The following is a 21,031-nucleotide window of genomic DNA, read 5'->3' as shown; positions in this document are numbered from 1 at the left end:
AGCATTTTCACTGTTTTCCATTCTCTCTAAATTGATTGCATTAGCATAGTTCTTTAGGGCTGGGTATGTAGTTCAGAAACAGGGATTTACTCAGCTGGTAAGAACAACAAAATAACAGAGAACAACAGAATTCTCAAATGTTTTCAATACTAACATTTGAGGGCTAGAGAAACCAACACAGGGCCCCATTCCTCTTAAATATTGCAGTCTTTCCTCCGGTTATTGCTGTAAATTCTAGGCATGAGTAAAGTTCTGAGAGGAAAACTGGTGATTCACCTATTTATGAAGACGGCTAAATCTCAGGTTTGACTCCACCGGGGACGAAGCTGCGGTCAGAGCCTTCAGGTGAGTCGCAAATACTGAGACGATGTGAAGCTTCACCATACACTGAACTGACAGCCTTATTTGATTTTTTCATTTAGTGTTTGCATGCACGCGTGCATGTATGTGTGTGTGTGCATGCATGTATGTGTGTATGTGCATGCATGTATGTGTGTGTGCATATGTGTGTATGCACACACACATACATGCACACACACACACACACACACACACACACACACACACACACACACACGAGCATGCTCTCATGGCAGCCCACATGTGGAGTCAGGATAACTTGCTGGAGTCAGTCCTCTCCTTCTGTCACGTGGGTTCTAGATTCAGGGTCGGCTGCAAGCTCCTGTGTCCCCTGAGCCGTCTCACAGGCTCCTTCTAACCATTGTGTGGTTAGAAAACAACAGCGTTAGATATCCTCCAGTGGTGGCTGGACAGTGACAGTAGGCCAGAGGGGATGGCCGTGGGTAGGGTGAGCATACGCAGATACAACCTGGGTCTTTCTGGCTCTTATGCCTGCAGCTGGTGAGGTAGGATGTTGGCTACCATAGTGGCATCTGATACTAGTGACAAAAGGTTCCTTTAACCACATTTCTCTAGTGCTTTTTACATTAGCTCCTTCAAGTCAAATGGCTGGTAATGTAATCAGTTCTAAGTGGCTCAGGGTGAAAACCTAAAACGTCCTCTGTGGACCTTGCTTCTAAGTGTTAAGAGACATCTTTTGTCTTTTCCTCCTCCGATCATCTGTATTTTCTGGCTAAAGAAAGTCAAACTCACAAGGTTACCCAGCTTGCTCCGGGTTACAGCTAGTGTTTCAACCCAATGGCTACCAGTGTTCAAATCTTCCCTGGGACCATACGACATGTAATATTTCTGGAAGAGTCAAGGTTCAAGAAAAGGTTCCATTACTCTTAGTGACACACTCTTATGGTTCCCCTCTCTATGTCTCAGAGTCTCCACTCTCATTATGGCCTTGAAGTAAATTCTTTATACCCAAATCCTTGTCTCAAGCTATGCTTTGGGGGAACTGTAAACTCTGAGAGGTGTTGAAGGCTCAGGAGGGAAGAGCCATGTCTAGGCCACATGGTGACAGGAGAGCTAAGGGACCCAACTTTCTCTCCTGGATCTTCTGGTTCTGAAGACAAATATTTTCATTTTCCACTTCCAGTGTGCATGCAAGACTAGGAAATTGCTATTTCCACCTTTTATCAACACATCAGACACAGATTGAGTTGGAAAAATATATGTTTGAGTGCAAAACTAACAGTAAATGAGAGCTACCACCCTGCTGGGGATTACACAGATGATCTGCTAGGCGATGATAAAAAATTTGCATTTCTCAAAGTTTAAAGGAATGCATTTTGTTCTGTTGGTGCTGTCTAATTTACTTGTGGAATTAAACCATGTGTTAAACTCCCCCATGGGCTATTTAGATGAGAAAACTGGAGTCTGAGAACTCCAACTGTTGCTCAGTTATCTTGCATTAGAACCAGGATCAGAGTCGTTTCTATTCCAGGCACACACCAGGCTTTGCCCACCAGGTATGTTGAGAGGCAGGATTATGTGCTACCCTCAGGGAGGAGCCTTGGTCTGATCTTTACCATAGTGTCCCTCCTCCTCCCTCCTCTTTCCTCCTCCCTTCTTCCTTCTCCCCTTTCATTCCCTTTTTCCTCCTTCTTCTCTTCCTTCCTTATTCACTCCCTCTTTTCCTTCTTTCCTTCCAGGTTTTCCTATCATCCATTTGCCACTTCGCAAGGGTTGTTATACAGTTCCCCTTTGAGGATTACCCTCTCTTGAACACTTAGCCTATACACTCCAGGCCTGAAACCCCTCGCCTATGGTTGCATTCAGAGCTTACAATATGGCCGGTGCTTGATTAGTCTATAAATTCTCTCCACTCTGGTCACTGTGATGAGCTAGGAAAATGGAAAAGGACCTGGCTAACCAGAAAGCACATCAAAATTCTGCTGGGTCCAAGAAGAAATCCATACTCTCTTGCTAAGCTTGACGACCACAATACTTAAGGGTGTGGGAAAGCCTGCTGAGAAATGAATCAATGAAGCAGAGAGATGGATGGACACAGACTGCCGAGGTGGCAAGAATCTAGTGCTCACTGAATTCAGACTTGCAACTGGACTTGACAGTCACAGAAGCCGATACGTTATTGCTTCAATCTTTTCAAGTTTCTGTCACTTAGAATTCAGCAAGCCCCATCTGAAGACACAAATGTCTGTTTCCCACAGCCCAGGAATAAACTGGGAGGTCAGGACAAAAAAAAACAACTCATCAGATCTTGACAGGACCCTTTGCCCCAGGTTCAGAAAGCCCGAGGAATAAGGTCTTTCCGAGTCTCTTTCTGAATCCACAACATCCAGGCCTCAGAGGAGGCTCCTCATCTTTAATCGAGGGCAGACTGATGCCATTCACCCAGCTTCCACCCAGAGTCAAATGGAGACGCAAATTCAGGCCGAAGACCTTGCATTGGGAATTCCTTTTGTTCACTTTTTCTTCTTTAAAGAAAGAAATAAATAAAGTTGTGCAGCAAGCAGCATTGGCAATCACGAGTTCTATATGAATGTCTGCAGTCCATCAAACTGAATAACAAAAACTTAAGATGTAGATAGGAGAGAAGAAAGTTGAACTCAAACTCAGAAACTCGTCCCAAGGTAATTTGGATCTGGAAGGCACAGTACATGGTGTTTGTATGTAAAGAGTTCTTCCCTCTCCCTCTGAGAAAAACCATCAAATATTTACTTCAAATACAATGCTTTAAAGTCAGAAGGGCAAGTTTCAAGCCCGAAATATGGGCCAGCTTGTTGGTAGCAGGGCATACAGAACCTCCAGAGCTCAGAACAGTGGCTACAAAAGAAACGAGGTTGCGGGGAGAGTGTCATCAATGACTACTCATCAAAGATATTCAGGGATATATGTTGATCCACTTGCGAACATGGCCTGCTAAGACTTTGTACCACCTTCAACACACATTGGCTGGAGTTAAGTGATGATCTATGCCCTGCATAGCATCATATGGGGAGTAGCTGCGGTCTCTGTGGTTTGACCTGTGACTTACCTAATGAACTCCACAGAGTAGGACTGAATTGGGGCACTTCCTTCATTCTCTCCAGGTTTCCAAGAGAGGGCCACTTCAGAATCAGAAACCACAAGGACATGTGGCTGGTAGGGTGCTTCAGGGGGCAGGCAGGAATCTAGGCAGGACGACAAATACAGCTAGACTTGGCTGGTGGTCTCCGCCAATGGAGAGGTTGGATACATCAAAAACAGGTGTACATTCTACTACTGTACCTATTTATTCGGTATGGCCTCAAAACCCAAGCCAAATAATAAAAAAAACACAGATGCTTTTACTATATAACATACACTCACTGAATTCCTGTCTTCATGTCTCCTCCCAGAACCTCTGGCTGGCAAATAACTCAGTTGGCTCCACTGTCCCTGGGACACATGATGTGTACCCGAGAATCTTCTGCCATCATCATTGATCTGTCTCCATGTTGTAATTGGTACTTACCCTCAAGGAAATTCAATACCTATCGTTACTGCCACTTATTTTCCAACACTTCAACAAGTGTGTGTGTGTGTGTGTGTGTGTGTGTGTGTGTGTGTGTGTGTGTGCTTTGTATATGTACTGACAACTAGTGGTAGGACATGTGGGGTATGCCCTCATATGTAAAAAGCATCCCATCACCTGGTATGTGCTACTGTCTACATGTCCGGACTTACATACCTTCAAGTTTTATGCATACTATTGTTTAGGCTTGGAGGACTTTTCCACCACTTTAAGCACTTCTTGTAATACAGCGTGGAGATAGATTAATGTCACTTCCCGACAGAGAGCTCAGTGTGAACAGCATCTGCAGTGGACCCAGCATTGTATTCCATTGTCTGTACCACATGGATGAACATTTGCTGGGTCTTTCTCCTCTCTCTTCTTCCTGTCTTGATCCTACTCACCTGTTAGTCTCACTCTCTATTTTTTCAGTGAGTTCTTCCTGCATCCCTATGTGGTACATTCTTCCTGCATCTCTATGTGGTACATTATTCCTGCATCCCCATGTGGTACATCCCTGCAGCTTGTGGGTACCACATTCAGCAATCTGTTACTATATGCTAATCAGCCAATGTCTTGCCTGATCCTGCTGAGGTCTGAGAGAGCAGAGGCATGCTTACTGTGGTCACCACTGGTCTCTCAGAGCCCAAGACAGTATCTGGCATGTGCTGTTGGCTGAATGAATGCATAAGTAAATGGAAGCCCCTTCCCATTATTAATGGATTTGAGCCTATTTTTACCTTGAGACAAAGTGGTCACATGCCGAGGAAAGCTAAGTCTCCCTTTGCCAGTCTGGCTGTAAGCAGCTATGCTCACTCGGTATTCAGTGCCTGGCTTCAAATCTCCAATCACTTCCTCCTGTCAGTAATCAAACAAGAAAAGTACCAAAAGTTAGAAGTTCTACTTGAACAATCTAGACCAGTGGTTCCCAATCTGTGGGTTTGCAACCCTCTCGGGGATCACAAATCAGATACCCTGCATATCAGGTATTTACATTATGATTCACAACAGGATCCAAATTATGGTTATGAAGTATCAACAAAATAGTTTTATGGTTGGGGTCACCACTACATGAGGAACTGTATTAAAGGGTCACAGCATAAGGAAGGTTGAGAACTATGGTTGATATATTGTGTACCCCAATAAACTTATCTGGGGGTCAGAGAACAGAACAGCCATAATATTAAACATAGAGGTTAGGCAGTGTTAGCACATGTCTTTAATCCTAGCATTCCAGAGGCAGAGATCCATCTGGATCTCTGTGAGTTCAAAGCCACATTGGAAACAGCCAGGCATGGTGACTCATGCCTTTAATCTCAGGAAGTGATGGCAGGAAGCAGAAAGGTATATAAGGTGTGGGGACCAGGAACTAGCCTGGTTAAGCTTTTAGGCTTTTGAGCAGCAGCAGTTCAGCTGAGACCCATTCAGATTAGGACACAGAGGCTTCCAGTTTGAGGAAACGGGATCAGCTGAGGGATTGGCGAGGTGAGGAAGCTGTGGCTTGTTCTGCTTCTCTGATCTTCCAGCATTCACCCCAATACCTGGCTTCAGGTTTGATTTTATTAATAAGACCTTCTAAGATTCATGCTACAGAGAACCACTGATCTAGACAGTTTCTATAAGGTTTATATCTTGAGATCTCTGGAAACTTGCTTGGGACAGAGGCTGTTTGCTCTATTAGGTTTCGGCCCAGTTACAAAATTTGCAAAACATCACAACATATTTCTCAAATCTGGAGGGTTAGTCTTCATTACAATCTACACTGCACCACAGAGCTGGAGCTTGTTCACTCCTCAAATGCTGCTCAAAGGCTGCTGCAACTCTACAGGAATCTTCCAGGGATACCTCTGTGTCTTTCTTTCCATCTGCAAGCTGCAATGTTGAGGGGCCAGCCCCATGGCAAATATGAGTTTTGATCTGTACCCAGAGAATAAGGGATGGAAATTTGGCACTCAAATTTTAAAGTGATGGACTCATCAAGAAAGCTCTCCTAAGGTAAATTTTGGGCTTGATTCCCAAAGTGTCTGATTCAGGGGTCTGCATGAGGAATGGCCCAAGAATTTGTTGCATTTCTGACAAGTTCCCAGATGATGCTGATAGTGTTGCTGATGCTGGCTGCTTCCTGCTCCCTAAGACCTGCTAGAACTAATGATAGCTGCATGTGTGAACTCCCTGGCAGAACCACACTAAGTGGAAATCCCTAGCTGAAGAAGATTTGCTCCTTCAGCTTCAGGAAAAGAGGCTGGTCCCCAACAGCAGGGCTAAGTGGGAGGTGCAGCTGTCTTTATCAGAGAGAAACCGTAATATAGTGCAGTGCAAAGTGTTCCAGCTTGGAGCCAACCTGTTCTGGTGTTGAATCCTGATTCTTCCACCCTTTCCTATCTGTGCCGGTCACACCAAACCTCCTGAGTCTCGGCTTTTTTTTTTTCAGTAGTGGACACGTAGCGACCAGACCATAGCATTAAGGATATTTTGTATACCATACTGTAGTTGGTATAGAGGTCATGCTCAAGAAGTAGGTTGTGATACCCACTGTCCAGGGTCTGTGATGACTCTCCTCTGCTTGCTTAGGTTCATCATCCACTTCAGGATTCCAACTCTTCCCTTCACATCTTTCTGGACCTGGTGATCACACCCACTGAATATTTTGCCACTAATTTGGCCCTTATATACACATAGTTTGAACATTTCTAATCCAAAATAACAAAATCCAAAGTTTTTCCAACACCAATATGGTATCAGAAGTCAAAAATTATACGTGTGACAAGAGTACTGGTGAACTAAGAAAATTGCATGAAATTATTTTCAAAACATGTGATAAAGTATACATGAGACGTAAGTGATTAGTGTGTGTAGTTGGGTGCTATATGAATCTTACCTCCTCTCTCTCTCTCTCTCTCTCTCTCTCTCTCTCTCTCTCTCTCTCTCTCACACACACACACACACACACACACACACACACACACACACACACACACACGGTTCCGAAAATAGTTTAAATGTGAAATTCTGATGAAGCATTTGAACAAGGAACAATCAACTTGCACTGCAAACTGTTCCCATTTCTCAAGCAAGGTTGAAAACCGTTGAGCTATTTGAGAGCTGGGATCACATCTTATTTTTATTCACAACATCGTTAGATACTTAAACGTTCATTGCCATTTAAGGAAAGTTAGGAGGTTAAAAAATGCTTCAAAGCATTCAACTATCAGTTATGAACACTTAAAACACCAATTGTAATCCCTGACTACACATACCTAACTAAATCTCAATTAATTCTCTTTCTACTAGAAAAAAAAATTAACTAAAATCACTCACTGTCCTCCTCTCAATTTCCAAGCCAGAAATTCTTGATGCTTACATATCCATTCTCCTCCGTCCCCACTACCCAATCAGTTATCAGTTATCAGTGTAGTTGATGACACTGTCTTCACACTACTGGAATCTGTCTATGTTTTCTTATCCCAATAGTCGTTTAAGTCTAAGCCCATATAATTAAGACAATGGGCTGATTCTGATTACCACACATACTGACTGTACTCCAGTTTGGACCCCACCCATGCTGCTAGGCTAAAGTTACCCTCCGAAGTCTCAAATCAGTTCCTATCACTTTACCCTTTAAAAACTCCCTTAAAACAGCCTATGTGTGTCCCCCTGGTTCATCCTTCTAACATCATCCATACCATTGCCCCTTCTTGCATTCTCCATTCCAGTCACACCTAAGAACTTGGCAAGGATCACAGTTATGCCATTCAATTCCTTGCCTCTGGGCCTTTGAACCTGCTGTTCCTCCCCATAAAATGTCCTTCTCCCTACTCTTGCCTGGCTCACCCTGCCCATCCTTCATGACTCAACTGAGACATTACCTCATTTCTCTCCCCCGTCCCCCAGTCTGGTTAGATGCCCCTCCTCTATGTTTCCCTGGTGTCCTTGGTGGGCCTCCATCTTAACACTGCTCACCTTGTATTGTAATTGCCTGTTATCTGTCACCTTCTCCCCACCCAGGTGAGGACGGGATGCAACTTTCTATTTCCCTGGTACCACAGAGCTGAGCATAGCATCGCCAGACATGCTTCCAGGGCTCATGTGGGGCTTTTGATGAATGAATGAGTGAACTGTAGTGAAATGAAAGAAAGAAATCAAGAGCCAAGATGTCCCAGAGAAGCAGATTACCTCATCAAGAAAAGAGCTTCAACTACTGACCCCTCCATCGTGATCAATAGCGCCTTCTATGGCTTGAATGCATCCCCCTCAAGTTCACGTTCCTCATCTAATAAAGACTCAGATCCTCAGTACATCAGTGCTAGAGACTGAGCAAAGTCCTAGGTGATTAGATCATGAGGACAGAGCCCCCAAGAAGGGATTCATTCCATTGCTTAGTGTGGGAGTAGGATAGTTATTGAAGGAACTGGCTCTTGAGAGTGGAAACAGGAGGCTCAGAAATCCAAGGTCATCCCCGACTACAGAGGTAGTTTATTTGAGGCCAATCTGGGCTACAGCTACCCTGTCTCAAAAATAGACAGACAGATAGATAGATAGATAGATAGATAGATAGATAGATAGATAGATAGACAGATAGATAGATAGATAGACAGACAGACAGACAGACAGATAGATAGATAGATGATAGATACATAGATAGATAGATAGATAGATAGATAGATAGATAGATAGATAGACAGACAGATATATAGACAGACAGATAGATGTTGAAAAGTATAAATAGAAGTGAGCTGACCCCCTCTCACTCTCCCGTGTTCCGGGCTCCTTCATCTTCCACAATGGGATGCAGCAGCAGAAGGCCCTCACCAGATACTGAACAGTGTGGCTGTGATGCTCTTGGACATCCAGCACTCAGAAACATGAGCCAAATAAATTCTCCTCTTTATAAATTACCCATGATGCTCTGTTGTAGCAGCACAAAACAAGCAAAGACAGCACCCCGGCTCCAGGCTCTGCAGTCCTGAGTGTCCTCTGCCCACCACCATGCAAGTCCTCAGACCTGCCCCCGTTCTCCATTTCTATCTCAGAGTCCTTGGTCTTGTCCAGGCCACTGCTACAGCAGTCCAGAGAGTGTCTGTTTCTAGTCTTCCCCTTTGTGTGCTCTCTCCGCCCCCTCTCCCTCCTACACACACCTTCACAAAGAATTTCTGCTGAACTTGAGGCCTCTGTCCATAGTGCCCCTCCTTCTCCGCTTCCTAGAATCCCAACTCTACTTTCTATGCCTGGGTTCAGGTCAAGTTGAAAGGTACAGAGTCTAGAGGGAGCATGTGGGTCCAAGCTCTCAGTCCTGCTCTTCTCTAGGCTGACACCCTAGGCTTGTCCCAATGAGCAGAAATACTTTCAAACCAAATCTCTACAGGCTTTTGCTGTAGGATCCTTTTCTCTAGAAGTCATCATAATATATGAAAATGGAGGGAAGTCATGTGACTTCATAGACTAGTGTTGGTTTTGTCAGGAGTTGATACCAAATTTAACTATCATTCATTGCCATTTGTGGATGTTTTATTTGGCCTATGTGTTTGCCTTTGAGCATATACCCTTATTTAATTCAATTTTATCAGGACATATACTTAGTAGGTGACAAATTAAGGATCCAAGCCCTCCTCACTCTGACTCCAAAACCTGAGTTCTAAATGAATCATATCTATACTGAAAAGTATTGTGATGTTTAAGTCAATAATAAGTACTTACAAACACTGAATTCTAGATTATTATTTAACTGTGAACATGAATGTTCATATATCGAAAGTGTGAGTGTATCAGAAATAAAAACCAAGAAAAATTATATTTATAGACATGGCATATATGCATTAGCAAGCATTCAAAGTGCTTATTAGACATGGAAGACCAGTCTGACCCTCAGATGGGGAGAGCAGAGGTCAAGTGTTTCCGGCCCATTATTTCTCACGCTGAGATGCTAGCCAGATGGCCTGTGAGAGGGTCAAGAGGACTGAGAAGTTGGGGCCATGAAGAAAGAACTGGATTCAGTGATTTACTCTCATTTCTTCTGCTGACACTTCTCCTCCCAGATAGAATTTCTCAGAACATTGCTAACTTGTGAAAATCTGTGGAATGATTAGTAAAATACCAGGCAATTCCACAAATCTTTATACATCTGTCCTTGGATATCCTGTAATTGCCACTTGAGCCTTTCATGAAACTGGAGAAAACGTTGACTGCTTTCTTCTCTAAGTAAAAAAGGTTTTGCTGTGTTCTTTTGCTTTGTTGAAGTCTGAAAACAGGCGAAGATGTTCCTCTCTCTTGCACTTCATGTCTATTGAAGATGCTTTCTGGGAGAAACCAGAGTGAATCCAGCAGCCTCCCTAACAATTCCCTTTCAATTTCTTTCTTGTGTGTGTGTGTTTTTTGGCAAGGTTGGGTGCTGATTTTTATTTGCCTATTCTTTTCTGAAATGCAAAATCACTTCCTAAAGTTGCATCGTTTCTCTCTACAACACCAAGAACATCTGTCCATTAACCTGTGTCCACTGATTCACATCTGTAGGAGATTTTAAAAGGCAAGTCATTTATTTCACTGAACTCAGAGAGAAAGTTCAAGTAACTGAACCAAGATATCTCTTCCCCAAGACTCTTGACCTCTTCTCAGATAGCCATGGCATCACACTTGCATCTCATGACTGGTTTAGCCAAATGCTTTTATGGAGTATTTTGGAATTTATAAGATCTTGGCATGCCAGTGCATCTTTCAATCCATATAGTATCTTTAAGAAGTCAGTGCTATTATTCCCCACTTTATAGATGCTGAAACCAGATCAATCAGCATGAAGCTCTCCCAAGCAACAGTGGGGTCTAGCTCCCATTATAAAACATTCCATGACTTAGTCTTTCCAATCTCCTCTCTGCCAGACATAGCACATTATTATCTAAGGTTAGTCTCTGGTTGTCCAAAGTTCAATCACCTTTCTGTATCTACTGCCTTAGTACTACCTCCATTCACAATTTGATCTTAAGACTCTATTTCTTCATATTCATTCTCTCCTCATTCATAATAGAATCACTGCAGTTTAGCTGGACCATGGCAAGAGATGGCCAACCTCCCTTCCTCTGTCATAGTCACATGAAGGAAATCGGTCCACACATAGATGAAAATACAGAAGCCGATTTCTGAGCTATCCCTTAAAAGGAAGGGTGTATGTTCCCTTTCCCCTTTTCCTCATTCATTGGCTACAATGTGGCTGTGGCAGTTAGCCACTTGAGACCATGCGGATGAGGGTACAAAGGGTTAGCAGAACAGTGGGGTGAGAGGCAGGAGAGGGGGAGAGAGAGAGAGAGAGAGAGAGAGAGAGAGAGAGAGAGAGAGAGAGCTCATCAATGCCACCTGCACAATCATGAGACCCGAGGGATCTAATGCCTACACACACACACACACACACACACACACACACACACACACACACACCACGTGTGTAAAAACAATCCTGAGAAAAGAAATGATCGGTGGGTTGGAAGAGAGCCTGGGGCTAAAAATCCCCCTTGTGTGGAATCTCTCCTGAAGAGCATAAGAGAGTTTATAACCTTGGTGTTTGCCCACTAAATACTCAGACATTTTTCTACATGCCCTCTATCGACCACTGTAGCTCCAGTCAGGAAGCTAACCTACCCATGTGCAGTCAAAGAGACCTTGCTGAAGGTCACCTCTGCTCAACCGATAGAGTGAGAACTCGAAACAAATCCTCTGATTCCCGAGTTTTCTCTCTCTAATTTTAGATATGACCTGAACAGAATCAATGCTCTGGCTCAGGCAGACCAGTAGAGTCCAAAGAAGTGCTCAGAGCCTCTCTCTAGGTAAGCAACACAAACTACTAAGATAGCAGAAGAAACCAGAACTTTCCATTTCTGTTTTATCTCTTCTTTTAAGGCTCTGTGGTATTTTATAATGTACATAATATATTAGTATAGTCCTACATGTATAATTTATAAATACATAAATATACATATAGTGCTGTGTGCTCAAACACTTAACTGATGATACATGATCAAACTGAAAAAAAAAACACTAGTTTAACCATTATTTTCTATTTCTAATTCTTGAAAATATTATCAAATTTTTGTTGCTTGGTTTCTTTTCTGTTTTCCTGAGTGGAACTGCAAGTCCTTTTTCTAAGATGAAAGATAAAGTGGGTGTAAAAAGCTAACCAAGTCAGAAGCTTCTAGAAGGAATACTATCCAACCTTCTCTAAGCATTCCACACTGCCAGCCAGGTTACTTTGGTTAAATTATCTGTTGCCATGTCTCCTCCTTTCAATGTGTCATTTAAATCAGATTAAACATTTGTCAGCCTAGTTCTCTACTTGTCATTCAATCTGGAAAACCGAGTCAATTTTCCTTTTGGTGATGGGGCCTATGTTACTATAAGGACACTCTGGGGCAGTTAAAATAAGGATAAGAGAGGTTCAGGGTTGGGGCAGGGCTTCCCCAGTATGCTGTTCATGAGTTTAACTATTTTCTCTTTTTCCATCAGCTTCCCGTAATCTTAGAACCGAGTTCAAATGACTTCCACCCTTTAGCCTTTCTTTGCCATGTTAGATAACACATCAAGCACAAAGATGCTAATACCTTTTCCTAAATGATTAAAGTCTCACATGCTAATCTTAAGATTAGTTATCTACAGTGGGCCTTACGTAGGATGAAGGGATGCAGAAAATTCAACATTTTGGTGAAGAGGACTCTCTTCCCCTGGTCCTGGGCTGGGGTTGGGGTTTAATGTCCCTAAGACATATAAAAATCGCCTGATGATCAGGAGGTCCCTGAAGAGAGAGCAAGAAGGGAAAACAGAGAGAACTAAAGAGGAAGAAAAAATTCCCAGGGCTAAATTCAACCAAAAGAGCTCCTGCCTCTGCCCACGGGTATGGCATATCACAGAGATGTTGCTGTTTTCCTTGAAAGAGTTAATATATTACGATGATGATGATGATGATGATGATGATGATGATGAGTGTTTGTGTATGCATGTTATGTATGTGGTACATGTATGAAGGGCATAAGACAGCTTTGTGAAGTCAGTTCTCTCTTTCCACCTTTACATGTTTTAGGAAGCAAACTCAGGTCGTCAACTTTTTTTTTTTTTTTTTTTTTTTTTTTTACCCATCAAGCCTTCCTGCCAGCTCCAAAGTTTTAAAATGTTTCACAGTGTCCTGAGAAGCTCTGCTGAAGACCCCTGAGGTACTCTGACACACAGTTTGGGAACCACAGATACTAACTGTGGCCTTGCAGAGCCCTAGAATCCTTATTTTGTTGGCGAGAGACAGAGACTCAGAAAGATTGCCCGGTTGGTTTGCTGTAGCACAGGATTCTGAACTCGTGGACAGCCACTCTGCAAGCCTTCCCACTCTGTCCTCTTGGCTTATAGCGTTGATGCACAGTCCTTAATTCATCTCCAGCACTGCATACTGGACAAGTGTCCTCACCCACACCCAACCATACAGGCACCCGGCCATAGGTGCACGCACACATGCCCACCCCTAAGGTCCAAACCATTGCCTCCCATTGGGATGGTGTTCCTTTGAATCCGACTTTCGAGAAAGTTCTCTTTTGATTTCAGCTCCAAGTTTTATCTCTTGACTACTTGGGCCAATATTTATCTTTCCCCTTTCAGATCCCGTCTATTAAATGTCAGGTTAATGGCATCTGGTCTTCTACTGTTCTCTAATTGCTTTATCAGGGTAACTGTAAGGTTTTTTTTTTTCTTTCTTTTGTTTTTATATATTGGGGTGTGAATGCTGGGCCTCGCTCATGCTAGTCAAGCACTCTATCACCGAATTGCTGCCTCAGCCTTTTTTTCCCCTTTTCCCTTTCCCATTTTCTTTCTCCTTTGCTTTGGAGACATGGTCTTAATAAGTACCATATGTGTATCCTTCAATTCACTCTGCAGCCCGGCAGGCCTTAAACTGACATTCTCCTGCCACAGCATCCTGTGTAGCTGGGATTACATGCTAGATGGCCAGGCTGAATTTTTCTAAGACTGAATGCTGTCCCCAAACAGGGACTGCATGTTATCTTACAGTGGACATACAGAAGCCGCCACACCGGTGGTTATATCAGCAAGATGCTGGAATAGAAATTGATAGGACACCCTGATGCCTGGTCCTCATCTTTCAACTTAGGACAGAGAGAACCCCACCAGCTGGGGCTGAGGGCTTCAGAGGCTGACGAGGTTAGGACTGAGGGCTGACAGGAGGATGCAAGCAAGGTGAAATTCACAGCTAGTCCTTCCGGGTCGTGAGAGCTTTAGGAAAGATGAGCCAGGTCTGTGGCTCAGCCCTCCAGCCAAGGTGCGCGGTGCCCTCCAGCCAAGGTGCGCAGTGATGCAGGCTCTTCCTAATCTATGATTTGAGGGAGTTACTTCACCTCTCTGTTTCAGCATTCCTGTCAGTAGAATGAGGTCATGGAAGAGTTGTGAAGAGTAAACAGAAAAACAAACATAAAGGAGGAGGGATGGGGCTCAGCGGTGACAGACACTTCATAAGTAATAGCGGCTTCCCGAAGATGACAAATAGGTTCCGGGCTGTGCTGTACTCAGCAGGCACTTATTAAATGGGAGTGACGGACAGCGCCGCCACCGCCACCATGACAGTGTTGTTTCCGTAGGAGCCAGGGCCATGCTTTATGGAGCTATTCTGAAGCTCCAGACTGCAGATTAAGGGGCAGAATGGAAAGGAGGGGCAGAAAGGAAAGAAACAGGAAGAAGCCAAAAGCAAAACGTTCACCCTGAAAGACCCTGACATGAAACAGGAGGAGCCGACATATGGTGCCGGGCTGGGAAAATCAAATAAACAACAGACCACGTGAATATACATTGTGAATTACATCATTTTCTTCTGCATCATGTCTCCAGCCTGTTGGGAACACACAGATGTGTCACGTTTATTTGTAAAGTTTTATTGAGATTACAAAAATGTCAGCCTTGAGTTTTATGAAGAGAAGAAACAATGGAGGGGGGAGGCCTTTGGGTGGCTGATTTGACTCGGGGAAGAATGTAGTGTGTCTGGGATGGACCCTTTCACCAACTTCCTGCCTTTCTGGAAGGAGATAGCATGTCATCGAAGCAACACACACAGACAACACTTGAGAAGGCTAACACAAACCGTTGTCATCATTATATACCTGGGAGTACATGTAGCAAGCCAGAAATTGATTTGCATTTCCCTAAGTTCCCAAACAACCTGGCGCCTACATGGAAATACTCACAGTGATTAGGGTGTCCTGGCCAGCAGGTACATTGTGTGACCGCTCTTGGAGAGACTTATCTGAACCAACCTCAGAGAAAAATACCTTGAAAAGAAGGAAAGACCCTGGTGAGAATAGAAGCAACATTTTCCTAAGACCAAAGGTTCACAAACATTCAGCTTGTGGGTATTGAGGTATGTCACCTTGCCCCATAAGTACTATAAGCCTGCACAAGCTTGGAGAAAGACCCATACAGTGAGGAAGAATGGGTAGAGTTGAACTCAGCTTGTCCCCTTTCCCCCAAAATATAACCTTCTTGGGGCACTCATATTCCATGTTTGTAGATGGCTCGTTTTATGTCAACTTGACACAAGATACAGTCATTTTGGAAAAGTGAACCTCAGTTGAGAAAATGCCCTATAAGATTGACCACTGAGCAAGCCTATGGTACATTGTCTTGTTTGACAATTGATGTGTGGGGGCCCTGTTCACTCTGGGTAGTGGTTGTCGGTGTGGAAGAAAGCAGATAGAGCAAGCCAGTAAGCAGCACACTTCCATGGCCCCTACTTCAGCTCCCATCACCAGGTTCCTGCCCTGCTCGAGTCCCTGTCCTGACTTCCCTCAGTGATAGAGTGTGACCTGAAAGTGGCAAGATGAAATAAACCCTTTCTTCCCCAAGTTGCTTTTGGTCATGGTGTTTCATTGCAGCACCAGAAACCCTAACTAAGACAGTCTCAAAATAGATTTCCACTTTCAGAAGACCAGAGGGCATGAACCATGAACTACAGCCTCCATTCTTCAGTGAAACAAAGACAGTAGGGAGTGGTGGGAGTCTAGTGGAATAAGCAGCTTTCTCTCCACCCCAGATGAAATGCTCAACGCTATGGGCAGGGCTTTGTAGGCTTGATACGGCCAGCTCTCCCAATGTCACAAAGATTTCAGAAGTCTGAAATGCCCTGGCTTCTAAAGTCACCTCATCTCCAAAAACACTCTTCAGAGACAAACTTTATGGCAAACTCTAGTCATTCAACCTAGTTTGTCGTCTTTGGTGGGACAGACGCAGTCACTAAACATCACCCTGCTCTATCTGTGTCCCCCTCCGACTCGGATCCTCACAGTGACTCCCCATGACTTCCTCTGCTTCTGCATTATGATCTAAAGTTGGTGGTATGCACTTGGTAACAGAAACCACGAATTCTTCTTGATCTGTTTTCCTTTGCTACACAGCAAAAAGACTGGAAAGATCCCAGTGTATTAATGGTGCAACCAGCTCACAAGAGGAAAATGACATAGTTATTAACACAAGAGGATTTACGTGAGTGGCCACAAACAGGGTGAGTACCTATAGCACAAAAAACAATCTCTGAATTGCTTCAAAACCTGAAGCATTTTGACTGCTGATAGGACATCAAAACATAAACAATAAAATGTCACACCTGACTTCATGTGATGAGTGGAAACCTAGATGCACTAAAACTATATAAAATTGTCTCCTGCTATGTATGTATAAGGTACATATGAACCATTATTAGATTTTTGGGTTTAGCTTTCAATCCTAGCCCCAAGATACCTAATTATGTATTAAGCAGATACTCTGAAATTTGAAGGGAAAAAGAATCCCCAAACTAAAATATTTCTGATCCCAAACAGATAAGGGATACTCAACCTGTTCAGGAGGTAAAAACATAGCAAAAATGGACAATCAAACACACACACACACACACACACACACACACACACACACACACACACGTTACAGAAATCATCATGCCCCTGTACTCACTGTGTACCCAATGACGGGGCTACCAGAATGCTTCGGTGTTTTCCACTGGATGTTGAAAGCTGTACAGTTCAAGGCTCCCAGCTTGATCTCAAGAGGAGGCCCCAATTTGCCTGCCCCAGACAAGAGAGACTGTGTTAGAAGCTCCATGTGGCCCATCTTCAGTTTTATTTATACGAGATTTGAGTGCACACTTATAGACGGAGATCATACTTAAAGGCAATGCAGCCCTCTGATACACCACATCTGTCTCAGACAATCTCACTAGAATTTGACTGCTTACTCCCAACCTGGCGCTGATAGAGAAAGTGGCCTGATACCTTTGATCCATTCTGCAACCTGTGGTCATCAGAGACCAGCAAAGTGAAATTTACAGTTTGCAGCAGAATAGGCCAAACTCTATGACTTTCCCATGAGGACTGGAAAAGGGTTGAATAAGATGATCAGTTTTTAATCTACTTATAACATATATGTTGTGTGCATATATACATACATCTGCTTATATAGCTGATGTTTTTATATAGGTTGTTTTGAAAATATGGTCTCTCATGGTTAGTTTTAATTATTTGGTTGACACAATCTAGAATCACCTGAAAGTCTCAGTGAAGGATTGTCTACACCAGATTGGACTGTGGGTGTGTTTATCGCTCTATATCTTAATGATGTTAATTGAAGTAGGAGGACCCATACTCTATGGGTAGCACTGCTCCCCAAGTTTGGATCTTGAATTGTGTAGGAATAGAGAAAAAGGTGGGAAGAGAGATGGCTAGAGAGTTAAGAACACTTGCTGCTGCTCTGACAGAGGACCTGGGCTCAGTTACTGGCACCCAAATAGCAACTCACAATTGCCTGTAACTCCAGTTACTGAGGATTCAACACCCTCTTCTGACCTTAAGGGATACTGCATGCATGTGATGCACATATATTGATGCAGGCAAACACTCACATACATATAAATAAATAATAAATTAACACATAAATAAATAATAAATGCATGTTAAAGAGTGGAGAGAGGCAACTGAGAACAAGCATGCATGCATTCAAAGCTTTTTGCTTTTTGGCTATGAATCCAATATGACTAGATGATGCCCTGACTTACCTCCAATAATGAACTATAACCTGGAACATAACCTAAAATAAACCCTTTCTCCTCTAAGTTACATTTGTCAGGGTGTTTTATCACAGCAACAGGAAAAGAAACCAGGACACTATTTTTCTTAAGCACTTCTATGACCGTAAATAATGTATTTTATACTTATAAAACAACATATGGAAGTTGTCGAAATTTGGAATATACACATGCACACAATTCTGTTATTCAGAAATGAGTCCAGTTAGCATTTTAGTAGACCTTCTGTTGGTCACATGCAATTGAAAAAAATTTATTCTGTATGTGCATGATACATATAGTTTTAGTTATATATCATTTTGTTTATAATTTAGTGATTATGCCTGTGTGTTCACATTCATAATTTTATATTATATTTTACTTAATTTACTGTCATTAAAATCATTATTTTTAATGACTGTAAATACTCCCATATCATACTTGTTCCATAATAAGCAGTATTTTTATTCCACTACCATTAAGCACTTTATTTCCCATAATTTACCATTTTAAATAACATTCCATGAGGGCAGAAACTTCTTTCCTGTTCAGCATACAGAGTAGGAAATAATCAGAGCTCAAAAAACATCCCTCAAGTGAATAAATGTTCTAAAATCTGGTTCTCCTTCCTGACTGTGGTGGCTCATGCCTTTAATCCCAGCACTCAGGAGGGAGAGACAAATGTAACTCTGTGAGTTCAAGGCCAGCCTGGTCTACAAGGCCATCTCCAGACCAGTCAAAACTATGTAGAGAGACCCCCATCTTGATTTTTTTTTTAATTTTTATTTTCCTGGTGTGTCCAGATGTGATTTTCTTTTAACTACTCTTTAGAATTCTGTGGTTTATCAGTCAGATATTTGCAATTTACAGAAATCTAGTGTGTCTATTTAAATGGGCCAATTTCTTACTTCTAAGGCTGTTCACCAATGTTCTTATCTCCCCCCATAACTATGATGTTTTTATTACTTGAGTTATATTAATGGTTTTGAAAAGCTGAGGCAGTTGCTGTTAACCTTGGGTATAATACTGCTAGTTCGATATTTCATACATATTTTAAAAATGTCTTCAGACATCTCTCACCTTGCTATTCTCATTCTTTCTTGAGTAATTAAATAATTAATTGCTTCACCAATGTTTTCAATAACAGAACTCCACATTTTCAGTTGGACTAACTAATGGAAGCCTGATTCACTTAGCAGGAACTAGGAAGCCAGGTGGTAGCACCCACTTTCCCACAGGTACCTACACTCAGGAACTTAATCACCAATGATCTTTCTGCCTCTACCTAGTTCCTAGATCATTCCTCTCAATTTCTCTGTGAATCTTACACTTCTATGAAAAACTTAAGGCTCCCTCCACCACTTTGGCAGTTCTGAGGATCAAACCTGGGGCCTTGAATATGTCATAAGACTGCTGAGTGATAGCCCAAGTTCTAAAACCTGAATGGTGTGTTGGGCATGATAGTGTACGACTTTAATGCCAGCACTATGGAGCTAGAAGCAGGCAAATCTGTGAGTTCAAAGATAGACGAGACAGCAGAATGAGTTCTAGGGCAGCTGGAATTACATAGGGAGGTCCTGTCTCAGAAAACAAAAACAACAACAACAAAAAAACCAAACAAAAATAACTTCGTAAAATTAATTTTTAAAATTAAATATCTTATACTTTTTGGACATTTTTCTTTGTGTTTTTAAATTTTGTCAATTGAATTATTTTTTTCTCATTGTTTTATAAGAACTTTTGATAAGTTAAAGATCTTAGCCATTAAATCAACAATATTTTCTCACTATAACTTTATTATTGGGTCTGATTGTATAATTGCCACTACAGGCCAGATTCATTGCTGAGTTACAAGGTCTATGCTTAGACAGCCTCAAAGGAGGCTGGAAAAATGAGGACAAAGATGGTGGAAATGGTTTAACATTCCTTCAGAAACATTAAGATAACCGACAGCAGATTTATCTGCAGTCATAGGAACAGGACTTCTTGCTATGCCCTGGGAAAAGTTAAGATTGATGGAGGCAGGATGCTTGCTTAGTTGGGGAAAAGGGGAGTCAGTCATATTCCTTGTATGTCTGTAACGGTTCAATTCATAAACTAGAAAACATCCTAAAATCTTTAAGGAAAAAAAGATAGTTACAGAAGTTGGTAGAAGGCCAGAGAATTGGAGTATAGTAGTTTCCATCAACTGTTATGATAAGCAGATTGTGATGGAGATAGATGAGGGATAGATGGATGGATGGATGGACGGACAGACAGATAGACAGATAGACAGGTAGACAGATAGACAGACAGACAGACAGACAGACAGACAGACAGATAGATAGATAGATAGATAGATAGATAGATAGATAGATAGATGATAGACAGTAGAAAGAAAGAGAGGCAGAAGGAATGAGGCGGGACTTCTACTCTCAAGCAGAGTTTCAGAACCAAGAGGCCTCTACCCTCCCACTGTCAGTACTGGTACCACAGCTGCTTCTAGACAGCCAGGAGAGTAATGGACACTAGAATGCTGAGTTCTCATAGTCTGATGGCCCGGCCTGGCTGCAGAAACAGCCAGGAAGTGGCCTCTGACCCTTTCTTGCTCTCTATATCTTCCAAGAGCATGTTTGATTGGTAGAACCTAGTTTATATCCAGAATGCTGACTGCAGGGGAGTCGTGTGTGTGTGTGTGTGTGTGTGTGTGTGTGTGTGTGTGTGTGTGGTTTTGTTTGTTTCCAAGTCTTTGCATTGCAGTAATGGCTCCTATACAGAAAGTGAGATGGATAGGGAAAATGTCAACCACAGCACCCATCTTGATATCATAAAAACATAAATTCCAGCAATCTGTCTTTTTTACTGTCATATTCTCTGGATAGAATTTACACCAAATCACGCTGGGCATTGCTATGACTCATATTTCATTGTCCTTTTCACTCATTTCTTCATTCTTTAAACACATCTAACAAATATAACTTGAGCTTCCTAAATGTACAAGGGACTGGGTCAGTGAGTGAGGTCACAGTAAGGATAAAAAGATGTGGGCCCACAAACAAGTTAACAAAACA

At 42.4% G+C, this 21,031-nt stretch overlaps 1 protein-coding gene across 1 annotated transcript in view; it reads right to left on the bottom strand.

The window, feature by feature from the left end:
• Window positions 1–21,031, bottom strand: part of Egflam (EGF like, fibronectin type III and laminin G domains) — a 161,784-nt gene that overhangs the window by 77,918 nt on the left and 62,835 nt on the right. The window contains exons 2-5 of the mRNA XM_059276748.1: window positions 16,877–16,986; window positions 15,115–15,198; window positions 4,645–4,762; window positions 3,407–3,542 (exon numbers count right to left, since the gene is read on the bottom strand). Of these exons, the coding sequence (XP_059132731.1) occupies window positions 3,407–3,542; window positions 4,645–4,762; window positions 15,115–15,198; window positions 16,877–16,986 (448 nt within the window). The remainder of the gene's footprint in view (window positions 1–3,406; window positions 3,543–4,644; window positions 4,763–15,114; window positions 15,199–16,876; window positions 16,987–21,031) is intronic.

This window comes from Peromyscus eremicus, chromosome 11 (genome assembly GCF_949786415.1).
Source record: "Peromyscus eremicus chromosome 11, PerEre_H2_v1, whole genome shotgun sequence".
Lineage (NCBI taxonomy): Eukaryota > Metazoa > Chordata > Mammalia > Rodentia > Cricetidae > Peromyscus > Peromyscus eremicus.
The sequence above is the reverse complement of the archived record's forward strand: the minus strand, read 5'-3'. Positions and strand labels throughout refer to the sequence as shown.